Here is a 15230-nt window from a genome sequence, read left to right as displayed (position 1 = left end):
TAACACCACCCATGAGAATCATCCCCCAACACGCACGCAGTTATGATACATTCGGATCTGGTTCTCTCACGCGGAACCGTTCTAGAGAAAAGCAGGTTCCTTATCCAGACGAGGCAGAATCTATTAGATTCTGAAATAGATTAATATAAGGAGCCGCGTATGGTTTGTGAAATTAATTCATACTAACCCCGGGCCCAACCCGAGTTCTGACTAAGATTCACAATTTTCAATGTAAAAAGGTTAAAATATATTATTTTACCGGGTCTAGTTCATGTAATCTTTATAAGATTCGTGTATGGTTTCACTTATAGTGGGTCTGATTGGACCTGAGTCCAGATACCGTACCAGCATCTCAAATCAGGTCTGGGTCTGGTTCCACCTGAATTCGAACCAAACCCAACTGGTTGATATAAATGCAGAGACTACTGTTCACTGCTGGCCCATTCACTTAGTTAGGGTGCCAGTTTGATTGTCAGCGCTTTCACCTGTATTGGATCTAGTAGGATCTGATTTAAGACTGATTAACAATCCAGGTCAGACCCACAAGGTCAGATTTATATATAGAGGTGGTATAAATTATGAAATTCCATTCTAAATTGGGTCCAACAAGTTTCAATTTAAGATCCAAAATTTCTTGATGTAAAAAATATAAAATTTATTATTTTACCTCCTATGGACGGGTCTGGTTTATGTTATCCTCACAGGACCCTATTATGGTGAGCCTGATCCGAACTGGGTCTGGCACAGTACCATACCAGCACCACAGAATCAACCCGTTGACACCCCTACTAGTTTTTTTTTCTCATACTTAACATGTGGAAACCCCCCCCCCCCACAGGCGGGGAGACATAGTCGTTGTCCGGCTGAACACCACAAGAAAAATGCCAATTAGCGACGGATATTAGCGATAGATTTTTCCTGTCGTCACTTTGCGACGGATGTAGCGATGAAAACTTATTCATCGCTAAGTTTTGTAATATTGACGGATGTAGCGACGGAAAACATTCGTCTCTACATCCGTCGCTAAGTAGCTACGGCCCGTTTTTGTTGCAACACACGCGAGGATTAGCGACAGATAGTTTTTCGTCGCTACTTAGCGACAAAATTAGCGACAGAAATATTTCATCGTTACAGAGTCATATAAATTTACAATGGAGTTGCGAAGAAGAAAGATCGTATTCCAAAGCCATAGATCGATCCCAACCGTCCAGGTGAATCCATGCTGGCCATTCACATCCATCAACATTCCTCACATATCGTAGGTCCGATTACGAATTTAGATCTCGAGAAACCATGATCCAGTATGTTGAGAAACGTGTAAGACATGCCTTATGTTGTTGGGTGCCAGATCTATTGTTACAATTTTTTAGGGGTGTCAACCGGCCGGGTTTGGTTCGGATCCAGGTGAAATGAGACTTGAACCAGATTTTTGGGTATGGTATCAGGTTTGGACATGGGAATAATCGGATTCATTAATTATAAAAAAACCATACCCAGATCCGATAAGAACTACATGAACCAAAACCCGGACCATTGCCACTAAAACCGTATTTTTTTTTTATCATTTTTACATTGAAAATTTCTGGGTCTTAATCGAAATTTGGGTCAGGTCCCAGTCTGATATAAAATTTCACACACTATACCTGGATCCATGTATTAATCGGACCTTTGGGTCCGAACCCAGGTCTTAATCGGGTTTTCTTATTTGTCATCATAACCGAACCCTATAGGGTTTGGTTCGGGTCAAGTCCTGGTAAACCAGGCCCATCGACACCCCTACAATTTTTCTTTTGCCTTTTTTTTTTCAAACAAAAGCCTCCTTAAATTTTCTAAAATAGAGTTCTTTAAACAATTCATGTTGGAAGAAAAACGATAAAAATCTAACTTTTCTTTGGACAACATCTGGCCCATTCTTTTAATAGCGGCAGCTGCTAAATGGTGTGGGCCAATGAACACAGACTTTTCTTCTCACTGATCGGAAACACATGGTCACAAGAGCAGCGAAATCTTATCTGCTTCAAAATTATTCATCACCACCGCTTGTTCCAACGCCATGAGGAGCGCTACTAGCTATTTCTCAAACGCCTCTCGGATGAAATTCATCCATCACCTCTGCTTCAAACGGTAAATTGTGGTTGAAACCATCTCAAAGCCTATCTATTCTTTCGTTTCTTTTTAATTGTCATAATCTGGCTCCTCATAGATGGAATATACGGTACTCCTGTTGGGAAACTGCCAGTCGGAGAGCGCGAGTTGATTCATTTAGAAAAGTAGCAGCTGCCAAATCCTTCGTTGTGATTAGGGATGGCAGTGGACCGGGGGAAAGCAGGGCCTCGCCCCGTTTGGACCAGGGATGGAGGGCATGAAACGCGGATGGAGGCGGTGATGAAGGTTAAAATTCATCCCCCTGCGGGGATGGACTGGCACTTTCCCCCACCCCGCCCCATCCCCGCCCCTTCATATTTTATCTTCTCTTACTAACCCTAACCCGAACCCTATTTATCAGTCAGAGCCATCATCGTCGCCTCTTTCCCTTCCCCATTTGCATTCTACTACCTCTGCAGGAACCGACATCTAGAACACCCGCACTTCATCGAGGTCCCCCTTTCCCAAGATGGGTTTCTATGTTTTTACTTTTTTTTTCTTTCAAGATTCCTGATTTTTACACGTGGTTATCTTGTTTCAGATTTTGTAGACCGTCTGGATGTTCTAAGAGGGAAGGGGATGCCTGCATTATACTCGTGGTCCTGCAAAAGGTATGAAAATAAACACACATAACTGGGATTTCTTTGGTTGACACCATTTCTTTCTCCATTCTTTCATCTTTTAAATGTAAAATTCCCATACCCACTTAATGCTATTCTCAGACACCTCTATTTTCTTTGATTTTGTGGCTAGCATTGCTAATTAGGTATTTTTGTCTCTCTTTTTCTTCCTTAAATATTGCATTGGAAAGATTAGGGTTTTGTGAATCTTTCTCTTGTTTTTGTGAAAAAACAGAGGCTATAAGAACGGGTTCGTGTGGCACGATCTCTGTGAAGACGATTTGATCTACCCCACAAATGGGAACGAGTATATTCTAAAAGGCTCTAAACTATTGGAAGAGATTATGTCCGCTTCTGGTAAGAATTCTCATTTTTTTATCGGTTTAACTTATATGTTGTTCGCGATTCATCTTTTTTCTTCAAATTCTTGGTCCGCATATTCTTTTTTCCTTCAAAATTCAAACTACCAACATCATTTTTTTCTTCAAATTCATGACCTCCATCTTCAAAGTTTCGACTCTCTATTTCATAGATCACCAACAACACCCGCCACCCATTGCCCAGACGAAGCAACACCAATAATCCTCTTCCTCGGCATCCACCTCATCCTCCTCTCCCGACTCCAAAAAACTTATTAGATTACTTGTGGCCAACTTATTAGATGACTTGCAGAAGTAGGAGACAGGGACGGGGATAGGGCGGGGCGGGGATAGGGCGGGGGCGGGGCAGGGACGGGGGATGAGGCGGGGGTGGGGCAGGGACAAGGCAAAGGTGGGGACGGGGACGAGGATTAGTATTTTGAGATGGGGCGGGGGTGGAGGTCCAAAGTCTCCCCACCATGGGCATGGACCGGGGATGAAGGTTACATTTTAGAGACGGGGCGGGGTGGAGACCTTGTCCACCGCCCCACCCCGGTCTACTGCCATCCCTAGTTGTGATGACTGCAGCTACCACCTATAGGAAGTGGTACTTTATCAAATCTAGGAAAAGTGCCAGTGGATGCACGTGTTGGAGTTAAGGTGTCCTTATAAGATAAGCCCCACGATTTTTTTGAGGTAACAATTACAAATAAAAGGAAACTATTACCTAATAAATCTCTTTACAATATAAAAGGGGATGATGAGGAACCCCATATGGTAAAGCAAATATCTGAAAATTGATACTTACCTCACCTGGGATTCAGATCCTGCTCACCATCGCTAGAGCGTCTGCACTCATCAAGGGCTGCGACTAGCTGAGGAGTCAGAAGTCTCAGAGCCGCAAGACCCGATTTGTTCAACAGCCATCTGCAAGCTACCATGGCTGCTACAGGTATGTTGCTGCTCTTTTATTATGCGCAGGCTCAACATTAGGTTATAGACCCACGCTTTCACGTTGCACGCTGAGTTTATGCCTTTACCGATTGCGGTTTTTCGATGGAACCGCCTTCTGAACGGCGATGCATCGCTTACCGCCCTCATCTGAGTCATTTTCTTAAAGAAGCGAGGCACAAATGTTGTATTCGGATTAGACGGGCGATCCTCCACCATTTTTCTGAAAATTCGGCCGTTGAGTCGGTTGTTTCCCGAAAATGCCAAAAAAAAAAATCTTTTACCACCAGTTGGGCATTGATCGGGGCCTTCATCCGCCAGTTGGGCCATCCCTGTCTCTCTCCCTTGTGGGGTGTTGCTAATCTGTCGCTCTATCTTGCCGACGGTGTCACCGACATGGCAGTCGTCGGCATCTCTGCAGCTTGTCGGGCTGCCAAAGATGTCGCCTCCCCACCGTCGTCGGTCATGGCCAATGATTACAGACAAAGGTGATGGATGATGCCATTTGTTTTGCCGATGGGGACGCCGACGATTTTTCGGTTGCTGGACCGTCCGAGACGGTGGCGGCGCCCTCTGAGAGGGGAGAGAGAAAGTCAGAAGGCGGTTTGGATTTTTTTTTAAAGCCTAACTCATAAAGAGAGTTTTTATACTCTCGGGTCTGGTCCATGTCTGGACCCGACCCTGCCCCATTCGTATCAATCCATTAAAAATGGATCCGGTCCAAGCTTTGGGACTAGGTTTGAGTAATTTCAAAACCCGATCCAATGAGTTCTGGATCCGGATTGGGTCCTTATTTGGATCCCAACCCAAATTACTTGATTTCGATCCATAAAATTTACAGATCGGATTCAGGTTTCGAATAAGACTTCCAAGGTTCTTGTGACCAAATCCGACCGGCATGCAACCCGGCTTTTGGAACACTGATATATTTTAATAGTTTTCCCAACGGGAATTCCAAAGCGGAGGAAGAGCCCTTCTTTGAGTTGGGACACCACACACTCATACACACTCATCCGCTTTGACCGAACCCAGAAGGGAGGAAGTTGCACTGTCAATCACACTCATACACACTCATCCGCTTTGACCGAACCCAGAAGGGAGGAAGTTGCACTGTCAATCACTGCAATTCCACGTTCGGAAGTATGGATGTCATACGCTTCCTTTATGAAGTATGAGGGCGCCCTATGAAAGGCAGCTTCTTGGAAGCTGCCAATTTTCATCGCGATTTTCATACTCACCCAACGGGAATTCCAAAGCGGAGGAAGAGCCCTTCTTTGAGTTGGGACACCACACACTCATACTCACTCGTCTCTCTCTCTCTTTGAAAATGCAGTCAAGCGAGTCAGTACTCACATCCTCTCCCTCCCCTTCCTCCCCATCATCTCCAACACTTGCTGCTCACGCTCATGCTCCTACTCCCATTGCCTCTCCTTGTGCTGCTTGTAAGATCCTTCGCCGCCGATGCGCCAAACAATGCATCTTAGCCCCGTACTTTCCACCCTCTATGGCTCACCGACTTTTTGGTGCCAGCAATATCATTAAGCTCCTTCAGATACTTCAATTTATCTATCTTTACTACATCTTTAAATTTCCAGAGATGCGCTTGAAAAAAAAAACTTGGATGGTTTTTACCTTCTTGGGATCCAAATGAATCTTTCAAAGAAAACTAAGATTTTGGATTCATTTGACACCCAAATGAATCGCACTGAAATTAAATAGGGATTTAAATTCATTTAAGACCCAAATGGATCTCATTACTTCCAAACAGAAATTTTGATCCATTTAAAACCCAAATAGATTTCACTAAAGCTATATATAAATTTAGATCCATTTAAAACCAAAATGGATCTCAAGAAGGTAAATGATTTGGGTTCATTCGGGACCCAAATGAATCATATTAAATACAATATATATTATATTAAAATATAATATTCATAATGAATTGAATTTGATGAGACCCAAAAGGAAATTCAAAACTTGAATTTTTCACATTAATTCAAAATAAAAAATCCCAAAAATTTGCTCCTTTTTCATTTGGTTCCCCCCCCCCCCAAAAAAAAAAAAGGTATAAAACCCGTGTGGGGGATGGACTAACACTTTCCCCCTCTCCGGCCTATCTTTGTCCTGATCCTCACCTTGCCTTGCATGACACTGTCCCCAATCTGGATGGCAATGGATCGTGGGGAAACAAGGCTCCACCTCGCCTCGCCTCGCTTGTTTGGACCTGGGATGGAGGACATGAAACGGGGTTGAAGGTTAAAATCAAAACCCATGCAGGGATGGAGTGTAAAACCTGTAAAATTTTAAAATATTAAATAAATAAAGAATTAGACTTATCTTCAAGTTAAAAATTATGCTTCTATTTTTTTAATGTCAATTTTGGGTATTTTATATACTTAATTATATCTTTCTGACCAATAAGGATAAAATGGTTATTTTAAAAATCTCTTTAGATAAAATATTGTTAAAATATTCAAATTATCATGAAAATTAATTGTTTTAGAGGGTTACAAACTCATCTAGGTGTTTTCAATGTCTTTTAAATGCAACTAGATGCAGTTTGGCGATTTTCAAAAGAAATTCTAATAAAAGGTATTTGGGTTATAAAATAAATTATGAGTGTATGAGATCTCATGGTTGTCTGACTGGGAATCCACCGGCGATGATTGGGAAAATGAGAAAAACAGGGAAAAAAACACTACAAGAAAATACGTTGTTCGCGACGGATGTTAGAGACAGAATCTTTCCGTCGCTAGTTAGCGACGGATTAGCGAGCGACAAACATCCGTCGCTATAATTAATGAATCTTATGAAAATAACGACGGAATATAGTCTGTCACCTAGTCCATCACTAATTAGCGACGTACTGTTTTGTCGTTACGATCGCACCATTTACCGACGACGTTCGCGACGGAATCTAGTCCGTCGCTACGTAGCGACGGATGTGGCGACAGAATATCATCCGTCGCTATTTTCGTAAATTTGATTTTACGTTGGCTTAGCGACGGAATTTATCCGTCGCTAACTTTCAAATAACCCTAATCCCAGACAGCTTTTCCTTTTCTTCTTTCGCTGCTCACGCCGTTCGACGGTCCCGCTCCCGCCGTTCGCCGGTCCCACCGTCCGCCGCCCGGAGAAAGGTAAAGGACGCCCCCATGCCATTTCCGGCAGGGGGTTAACCCCCGTTTTCACGCAGGGAGTTAACCCCCTGCCATTTCCGACAGGGGGTTAACCCCCTCCCGGTTCACGCAGGGGGTTAACCCCTTGCCGTTTCCGGCAGGAGGTTAACCCCCATTTTTATGCAGGGGGTTAACCCCCTACCGGAAAACGTAGAGGATTAACCCCCTGCGTGAAAACGCAGAGGGTTAACCCCCTGCGTGAAAATGCAGGGGGTTAATCCCCTGTCGTTTCCGGCAGGGGGTTAACCCCCTTCCGGTTCACGCAGGGGGTTAACCCCCTTCCGGTTCACGCAGGGGGTTAACCCTCTGCCATTTCTGGCAGGGGGTTAACCCCCGTTTTCACGCAGAGGGTTAACCCCCTGCCGGAAAACGCAGAGGATTAACCCCCTACGTCCCCTACCGTTTTCGGCAGGGGGTTAACCCCCTGCCGGAAAACGGAGGGGGTTAACCCCTGCGTTTTCCGGCAGGGGACCCTTGCCCCGTGCCTTTCCGGCAGGGGGTCGACCCTGGCAGGGGTTGACCACCTGCCGTAATAGGGGGTCAGTTAACTCCCTACGTTCCGTAAGGGGGTTAACCCCCTATGTTTCGTAAGGGGGTCGACCCCCTGCCGGAACAGCAGGGGAGTCGACCCCTTGCCAGAACAGTCTTTTTTTTCGTGGTGACTTCATTTTAAAACAGTATTTTTTTGTGCAGATTTTTCAACGAAACCAGCTCGTGCTCAGCCACCTGTGGTAAGTAAGTGTCAAAAACAATGCAAATCGGGTAAATACTCGTGGTGAGTAAGTAATGCAAGCGTATCACATGTTATTTAATTTATTAGATGTAACACTTTATTGTTCACACACTCACTTAGTTATTGATATTTAGGGTTGCTTCATTGGAGTTCGGAGATTATGCTGAGCATGATTTTATTGTATGACTATTGAAGTGTTCTTATTTTTGGAGTACGGAGTCCATGCTAGGCATGGTAGTAGTTGGTGATATATTGAAATGTGTTTGCTGCAGGTACATGTTTGCCATTTGTTTGATCTGAATGATTACGATGTATTGCAATGTTTGATGTAATTGTATCCATGCTTGCATGTAACTTTCAATTTGATTATGACTTCCATGTGAAATTGTATAATGAAAGCATGTTTCAAATGATTGTATCGTGTCATGAATAGTTTGCACATGAAAATATTAAGTTATCAATGCATGCATCAAAATTCTTGTTATTGTATGACATCATATATTGCATGATAAATTTGATATGTTCTTCATCGTAGCATTCTGATTGTTATCTTTTAATTCGTTAGGCTATTATTCGTAACATCATAAGAAAATGACTGCAAATCGTGAATGAATGTACCGTAGGATAGTGGACAATGAGTTATCGCATGAATATATGGATGGTGTTGACAGTTTTATTGAATTTGCAATAGCAAGTGTCAGTACAGTGGATCCCACAGGTCAGATTAGGTGTCCCTGCAAGATTTGTAAGAATAATCAATTTTTAGAAGCTCATGGCGCTAGATATCACCTATACAGGAAGGGTTTTGTGAGTGATTATCAGAACTGAACGTTTTATGGAGAAGAATTTAGAAACGATTTTGATGCACGAGTGAATATGGTGCACGATAATCCATATACGAATTTGATATTTGATGCCGCAGAAACAGAACTGGGTTCTGCTATGAGTTCTAGTGATGTAAGAACTGCCGTAGATGAAGAATCACCAAACGATGCAGCTAGTAGATTTTATGATTTACTTAGAGATGCTGATAAGCCACTTTGGAACGGTTGTGAGAGTCACACTATCTTTTCTGCAGTTCTTCAACTAATGAATTTGAAGTCCGAGTATAATTTGAGTCAATCATGTTTTGACCGTTTGTGCATGATTGTGAAGAGTATGTTGCCCAAAGATGAGAAATTGCCACAAAATTTCTATCGTGCGAAAGTTATGGTCAACGCTCTAGGTATGGGTTACAAAAATATTGATGTTTGTCCAAATCACTGCATGTTGTATTTCAAGGAGCAGGAAAAGAACATATCATGCCCGTCATGTGGGCATCCTCGGTTCAAGCCAAAGACAAGAGGCAATGGTAGCACGAGATCAAAAGAAGTTTCATACAAGTCGCTCCGCTACTTTTCTATCACTCCTAGATTGCAGCGATTGTATATGTCTTCAAGGACAGCTAAACACATGAGATGTCATGCAAATAAAGTTCGACACGATGAAAACAAGATCACTCATCCTGTTGATGTTGAAGCTTAGAAGCACTTTGATCGTACTCATCAGAACTTTGCAATGGAAGTGCGAAATGTTAGACTCGGTCTATGTACAGATGGATTTAATCAATTTGGGGGTAGATCAACTCCATACTCATGCTGGCCAGTATTTGTAACTCCATACAACCTTCCACCAAGCTTGTTTATGAAACAAATCAACGATAAATAGTGGCGTGTGTGTCAAGGGTAGCAGCTATGGTGAAAATGAACATGATTACTACGGTGTTATAGAGGAAATAATGGAGTTGACTTACTTAGGCATGAATAACAGGGTTACTTTATTCAAGTGTCATTGGTTTGATCCAACTGCAACAAGACTTGACAAAGTTTCAGGCATTGTGGAGGTGAATCATAAATCCAGGTTTGGAACATATGAACCATTCATATTAGTCTCGCAAGCTTAACAAGTTTATTATACTTCATATCCGAGTATAAAAAAGTCAGATAAAAATGAATGGTGGGCAGTTTGCAAGGTGAAGTCCAAACTATACCCCGAGCATGATCAGTTACAGGAAGATGAGTTAGCTGAAGACAACGATTACTATCAATCAGATGATGTCTATGACTTCGCTTATGGTCACGATGTTGCGCATGATATGCATGTCATATCTCCATTGGCCGATGAAACATTCATAGAGGAATGTGATCCAAATGATGTACCAAGTGGATGGGCAAACAATGAAGAAGAAGAAGAAGAAGAAGAAGAAGAAGGAAGTCAAACTAGTGACGAGGAAGAATTCTCAAGCTAGTGAGCAAAATCTTATACTACAAACCTCTATTTAAATGCATTGCAGTACTTGATGTGAGTTGTATTGCAATACTTGGTGTGAATGATTTCAATTATTTGAATGTATTGTAATACTTGATGCGAATGCATGAGTTGTATTGCAACACTTGATGTGAATGATTAAAAATTTTATTTGAATGTATTGTGATATTTGATACGAATTATTTGAATGCATTGTAATACTTGATGTGAATGATTTGAATTATTTGAATGTATTGTAATACTTGATACGAATGATTCGAATGCATTGCAATACTTGATGTGAATGAATGATTTCAATTATTTGAATGTATTATAATTTATGCAATGAATGATTTGAATTATTGCAATACTTGATGTGAATGATTTGAATTATTTGAATGCATTGTAATAATTGATGCGAATGATTTGAATGCATTGCAATGCTTGATGTGAATGACTTGAATGCATTGTAGTACCTGATATGAATGATTTGAATTATTGTAATACTTGATGTGAATGACTTGAATGTATTGTAATACTTGATGTGAATTATTTGAATGTATTGTATGACATATGTTATTTGTTAGAATATGGTTCGTAGAGGTTATAGTGGTCGCTCATCCAGTAGTAGCCAGGTTCAACCTTCATCTTCACGGGCTCCTGTGATAGGTATATCATATAACTAATTGGATGCTTGATTAGTTCAAATGCACATTCTGAGAATTTCTAACGTATTTTTTTACAGATGATGTTGCGCCTGTACACGACCCACCTACACCAGTTGATCACACAAGTCAGGAGCCAACATTGGAAATAGGGTCTTCTCAGGCTGGCACAAGAAGACTCATTCGAATAGTGTATATTGATAATCGACCGTAAGTATTTTGTTTTCAATTATTGCATATCTTATAAATATTTTATATTGATATTTACTGTGTAACAATTCATGTGCAGCACGAGGTTTGAACCACAAGAAGTAGTACGGGAGATTAGGAATTCACTTCTTCAACATCTACCAGGACCGGTTGTTCAATGGAAAGAGTACCCAAAGGAGGTGTTAGACAGATTGTGGTCCTCATTCATGGTATACAGTTGTTTCTCATAGTTAATGTGTTTCATATTTAATTTATTTAAGTAATGTCTACTAACTTTCTGAAAATATTTGTAGGCTTCGAATCGCTTCGCAACTACGGTGGAAGAAAATGATGCAAGAAAGGTGTGGCAGAAGGTGGTTGTCAATCGATTTGCAGACATGCTGCACACTATGAAGACTGTAGCAAAAAAAACACCTGGCGTAGTAGATGATCCATTACTGTGGAAGGGCCATGGCCCTATTACTATCAGGAGAGATTACTGGGATGAAATGTGCGATAAGTGGGCGGGAGATGCATTTAGAAATCGCTCTGCGAAGGCTGCACAAAATCAATCGAAGATGCCCGAAGTCCATCTACACACAGGTGGATCTAAGACATTTGGGAGCCACCTGAAGAAAATGGTAACTCATCAATATATAATATTAATTTTATAAGTATTGTTGCAAACTTGTGTACTAAATCTTTTGTTATTTAACTTCGCAGGAAGCAGAAAAAGGAGGCAGTGTACCATATAAGGATGTGTTTGTTGAAACACATAAACGAAAGACCACGGGAGTCTTCGTATCAGAGAAGGCGAGAACGACAACGGTATGTATTTATTCAATTAATAATCATTGCAATATATATGCAAGTTATCATAATGTTATCATTAATTATTAATGAATACTTTAAACATTATTTTGTACGAGGCATATGAGCAACAGATGGTAGAGCGATATGGCGATGACGCTACTCAGCATCCATCATTTGATCCTACAACATGGGTGACTGCAGCAGGTGAACCCAAAAAAGGTCGCGTGTTCGGGTTTGGGAGTAATATGAACACTTCACCAGTTATTGCTTCTTCTAGTTACGGCTCACCGACTTCTTGCGCCGACATAAGCTCCAAGCAGCAGACTATTCTTTCCGGTGATGATGTACGTCAGATCGTTACGGAATCACTGAATAACTACTTCCAATACACCGTCGCCGCCTTTCTCCGAAATGAGATCAACAATCTTGTTCTGAACAGGGGATCTTGGATTCCAGGTCCCTCTCAGGTATAATCACATATTCAGTTTTTTGTCTGCCTTAGAACACATATGAGCATAATCGAATCACATATATAACTTTTTGCCTGCCTTAGAGCACATATGAGCATGATAGAATCACATATAGAGTTTTTTGCCTGGCTTAGAGCACATATGAGCATGCTATAATAACATATAGAGTTTTTTAATTGCCTTAGAGCACATATGAGCATGCTATAATCACATATAAATTTTTTTGCCTGCCTTAGAGCACATATGAGCATGCTATAATCACATATTCAGTTTTTTGACTGCCTAAGAACACATATGAGCATGATAGAATCACATATAAAGTTTTTCTGACTGCCTTAGAACACATATGAGCATGCTATAATCACATATTCAGTTTTTTGACTTCCTAAGAACACATATGAGCATGCTATAATCACATCCTTAGCACACATACGAGCATGCTATAATAACATATAGAGTTTTTTTATTGCCTTAGAGCACATATGAGCATGCTATAATCACATATAAAATTTTTTGCCTGCCTTAGAGCATATATGAGCATGCTATAATCACATATTCAGTTTTTTGACTGCTTAAGAACACATATGAGTATGATAGAATCACATATAAAGTTTTTTTGACTGTCTTAGAACACATATGAGTATGCTATAATCACATATTCAGTTTTTTGATTGCCTAAGAACACATATGAGCATGCTATAATCACATATTCAGTTTTTTGACTGCCTAAGAACACATATGAGCATGTTATAATCACATATTCAGTTTTTTGACTGCCTTAGCACACATACGAGCATGTTAGAATCACATATAGAGTTTGTTTATTGCCTTAGAGCACATATGAGCATGCTATAATCACATATAAAGTTTTTTTGCCTACCTTAGAGCACATATGAGCATGCTATAATAACATATAGAGTTTTTTTATTGCCTTAGAGCACATATGAGCATGCTATAATCACATATATTTTTTTTGCCTGCCTTAGAGCACATATGAGCATGCTATAATCACATATTCAATTTTTTGACTGCCTTAGCACACATACGAGCATGATCAAATGACATATATAGTTTTTTGCCTGCCTTAAAGCACATCTGAGCATGGTAGAATCACATATAGAGTTTTTCTGTCTGCCTTAGAACACATATGAACATGCTATAATCACATATTCAATTTTTTGACTGCCTTAGCACATATATGAGCATGATAGAATGACATATATAACCTTTTGCCTGCCTTAGAGCACATATGAGCATGATAGAATCACATATAGAGTTTTTTTATTGCCTTAGATCACACATGAGCACATGATAAAATCACATATAGTGTGTAATTTATTTCATTATATTTTTTTATCAATATTGACTGTTCTTTTCTTGTGTAGGCTGCTAGTGATAATCAGCGTAGCGGAGCTGAAGGGACAGATAAAGACAATGAACAAGAAGACGCACAAAATCTTGGCGATAATTAGAAAACTGTGTTGAAGAAGTTCTAGTTTTTTATGTTTACTAATTGTAATTGTAAATAATTAAACTTGTTAGTTTTAAGGTAGAACGATTAATTATTGTAGAATCTTGTTATATGGAATTTTTTGTGTGGTTGTTTTTTATTTACAGGAAATATAAATTGTACCGTTCTCGGTATTTAATTTTCAAATAATTTTTTTTTTATTTTTTTTCATTTTTGCGACGGATTAGCGACAGGGATTATGACTCCCAAGTTTTGAATTTGATGAGACCCAAAAGGAAATTCAAAACTTGAATTTTTCACATTAATTCAAAATAAAAAATCCCAAAATTTCCGCCCTTTTTCATTTGGTCCCCCCCCCCCCCCCCCCCAAAAAAAAAAGGTATAAAACCCGTGTGGGTGATGGACTTACACTTTCCCCCTCTCCGGCCTATCTTTGTCCTGATCCTCACCTTGCCTTGCATGACACTGTCCCCAATCTGGATGGCAATGGACCGTGGGGAAACAAGGCCCTACCTCGCCTCGCCTCTCCCGTTTGGACCTGGGATGGAGGACATGAAACGGGGTTGAAGGTTAAAATCAAAACCCATGCAGGGATGGAGTGTAAAACCTGTAAAATTTTTAAATATTAAATAAATAAAGAATTAGACTTATCTTCAAGTTAAAAATTATGCTTCTATTTTTTTAATGTCAATTTTGGGTATTATATACACTTAATTATATCTTTCTGACCAATAAGGATAAAATGGTTATTTCAAAAATCTATTTAGATAAAATATTGTTAAAATATTTAAATTATCATGAAAATTAATTGTTTTAGAGGGTTACAAACTCATCTAGGTGTTTTCAATGTCTTTTGAATGCAACTAGATGCAGTTTGGCAATTTTCAAAAGAAATTCTAAAAAAAGGTATTTGGGTTATAAAATAAATTATGAGTGTATGAGATCTCATGGTTGTCTGACTGGGAATCCACCGGCCATGATTGGGAAAATGAGAAAAACAGGGAAAAAAATATGTCTGAGATGAACAACCAGAGGAGAGGAAGGAGGACATTTAAAGAGAGGAATCAAAGGTTACTGAAACTACGTACCAACCTCCCTTTTCAAGTGCTAATGATGATGAATCCTCGGTGTATGAGATCTCATGGTTGTCTGATTGGGAATCCATCGGCGATGATTGGGAAAATGAGAAAAACAGGGGAAAAAATTATTTGTCTGAGATGAACAACTAGAGGAGAGGAAGGAGGATATTTAAAGAGGAATCAAATTTCAGACAAAAAAAATAAGCACTCCATTTTTCCTCCACGGTGAACAATTAGCCTTTTCCATGTTAGTCTTTGTACATGTACTAA

The 15230-nt window shown here is 40.2% G+C and overlaps 1 protein-coding gene across 8 annotated transcripts; it reads left to right on the top strand.

Moving 5' to 3' along the window:
* The first annotated feature begins 1868 nt into the window (after positions 1-1868).
* On the top strand, positions 1869-14081 carry LOC149812934 (uncharacterized). 8 transcript variants are annotated; one of them, XM_089992143.1, is made up of 12 exons: positions 2133-2391; positions 2507-2598; positions 2687-2756; positions 3001-3122; positions 7948-7985; positions 10861-10942; positions 11019-11148; positions 11228-11357; positions 11442-11768; positions 11851-11955; positions 12057-12407; positions 13796-14081. In XM_089992143.1, exons 3-12 carry the CDS (start codon positions 2725-2727, stop codon positions 13880-13882), a joined length of 1404 nt encoding a protein of 467 aa, XP_089848269.1. In that variant the 5' UTR covers positions 2133-2391; positions 2507-2598; positions 2687-2724; the 3' UTR covers positions 13883-14081. The 8 variants fall into 8 exon arrangements, with proteins under 8 accessions (XP_089848268.1, XP_089848271.1, XP_089848269.1 ...); XM_089992142.1 differs by lacking the exons at positions 2133-2391; positions 2507-2598 and adding an exon at positions 1869-2124; XM_089992144.1 differs by lacking the exon at positions 2507-2598.
* Positions 14082-15230: the final 1149 nt, after the last annotated feature.

The sequence above is a fragment of the Nuphar pumila genome, chromosome 16 (genome assembly GCF_984573655.1).
Source record: "Nuphar pumila chromosome 16, dmNupPumi1.hap1.1, whole genome shotgun sequence".
Classification (NCBI taxonomy): domain Eukaryota; kingdom Viridiplantae; phylum Streptophyta; class Magnoliopsida; order Nymphaeales; family Nymphaeaceae; genus Nuphar; species Nuphar pumila.
The sequence above is the reverse complement of the archived record's forward strand: the minus strand, read 5'-3'. Positions and strand labels throughout refer to the sequence as shown.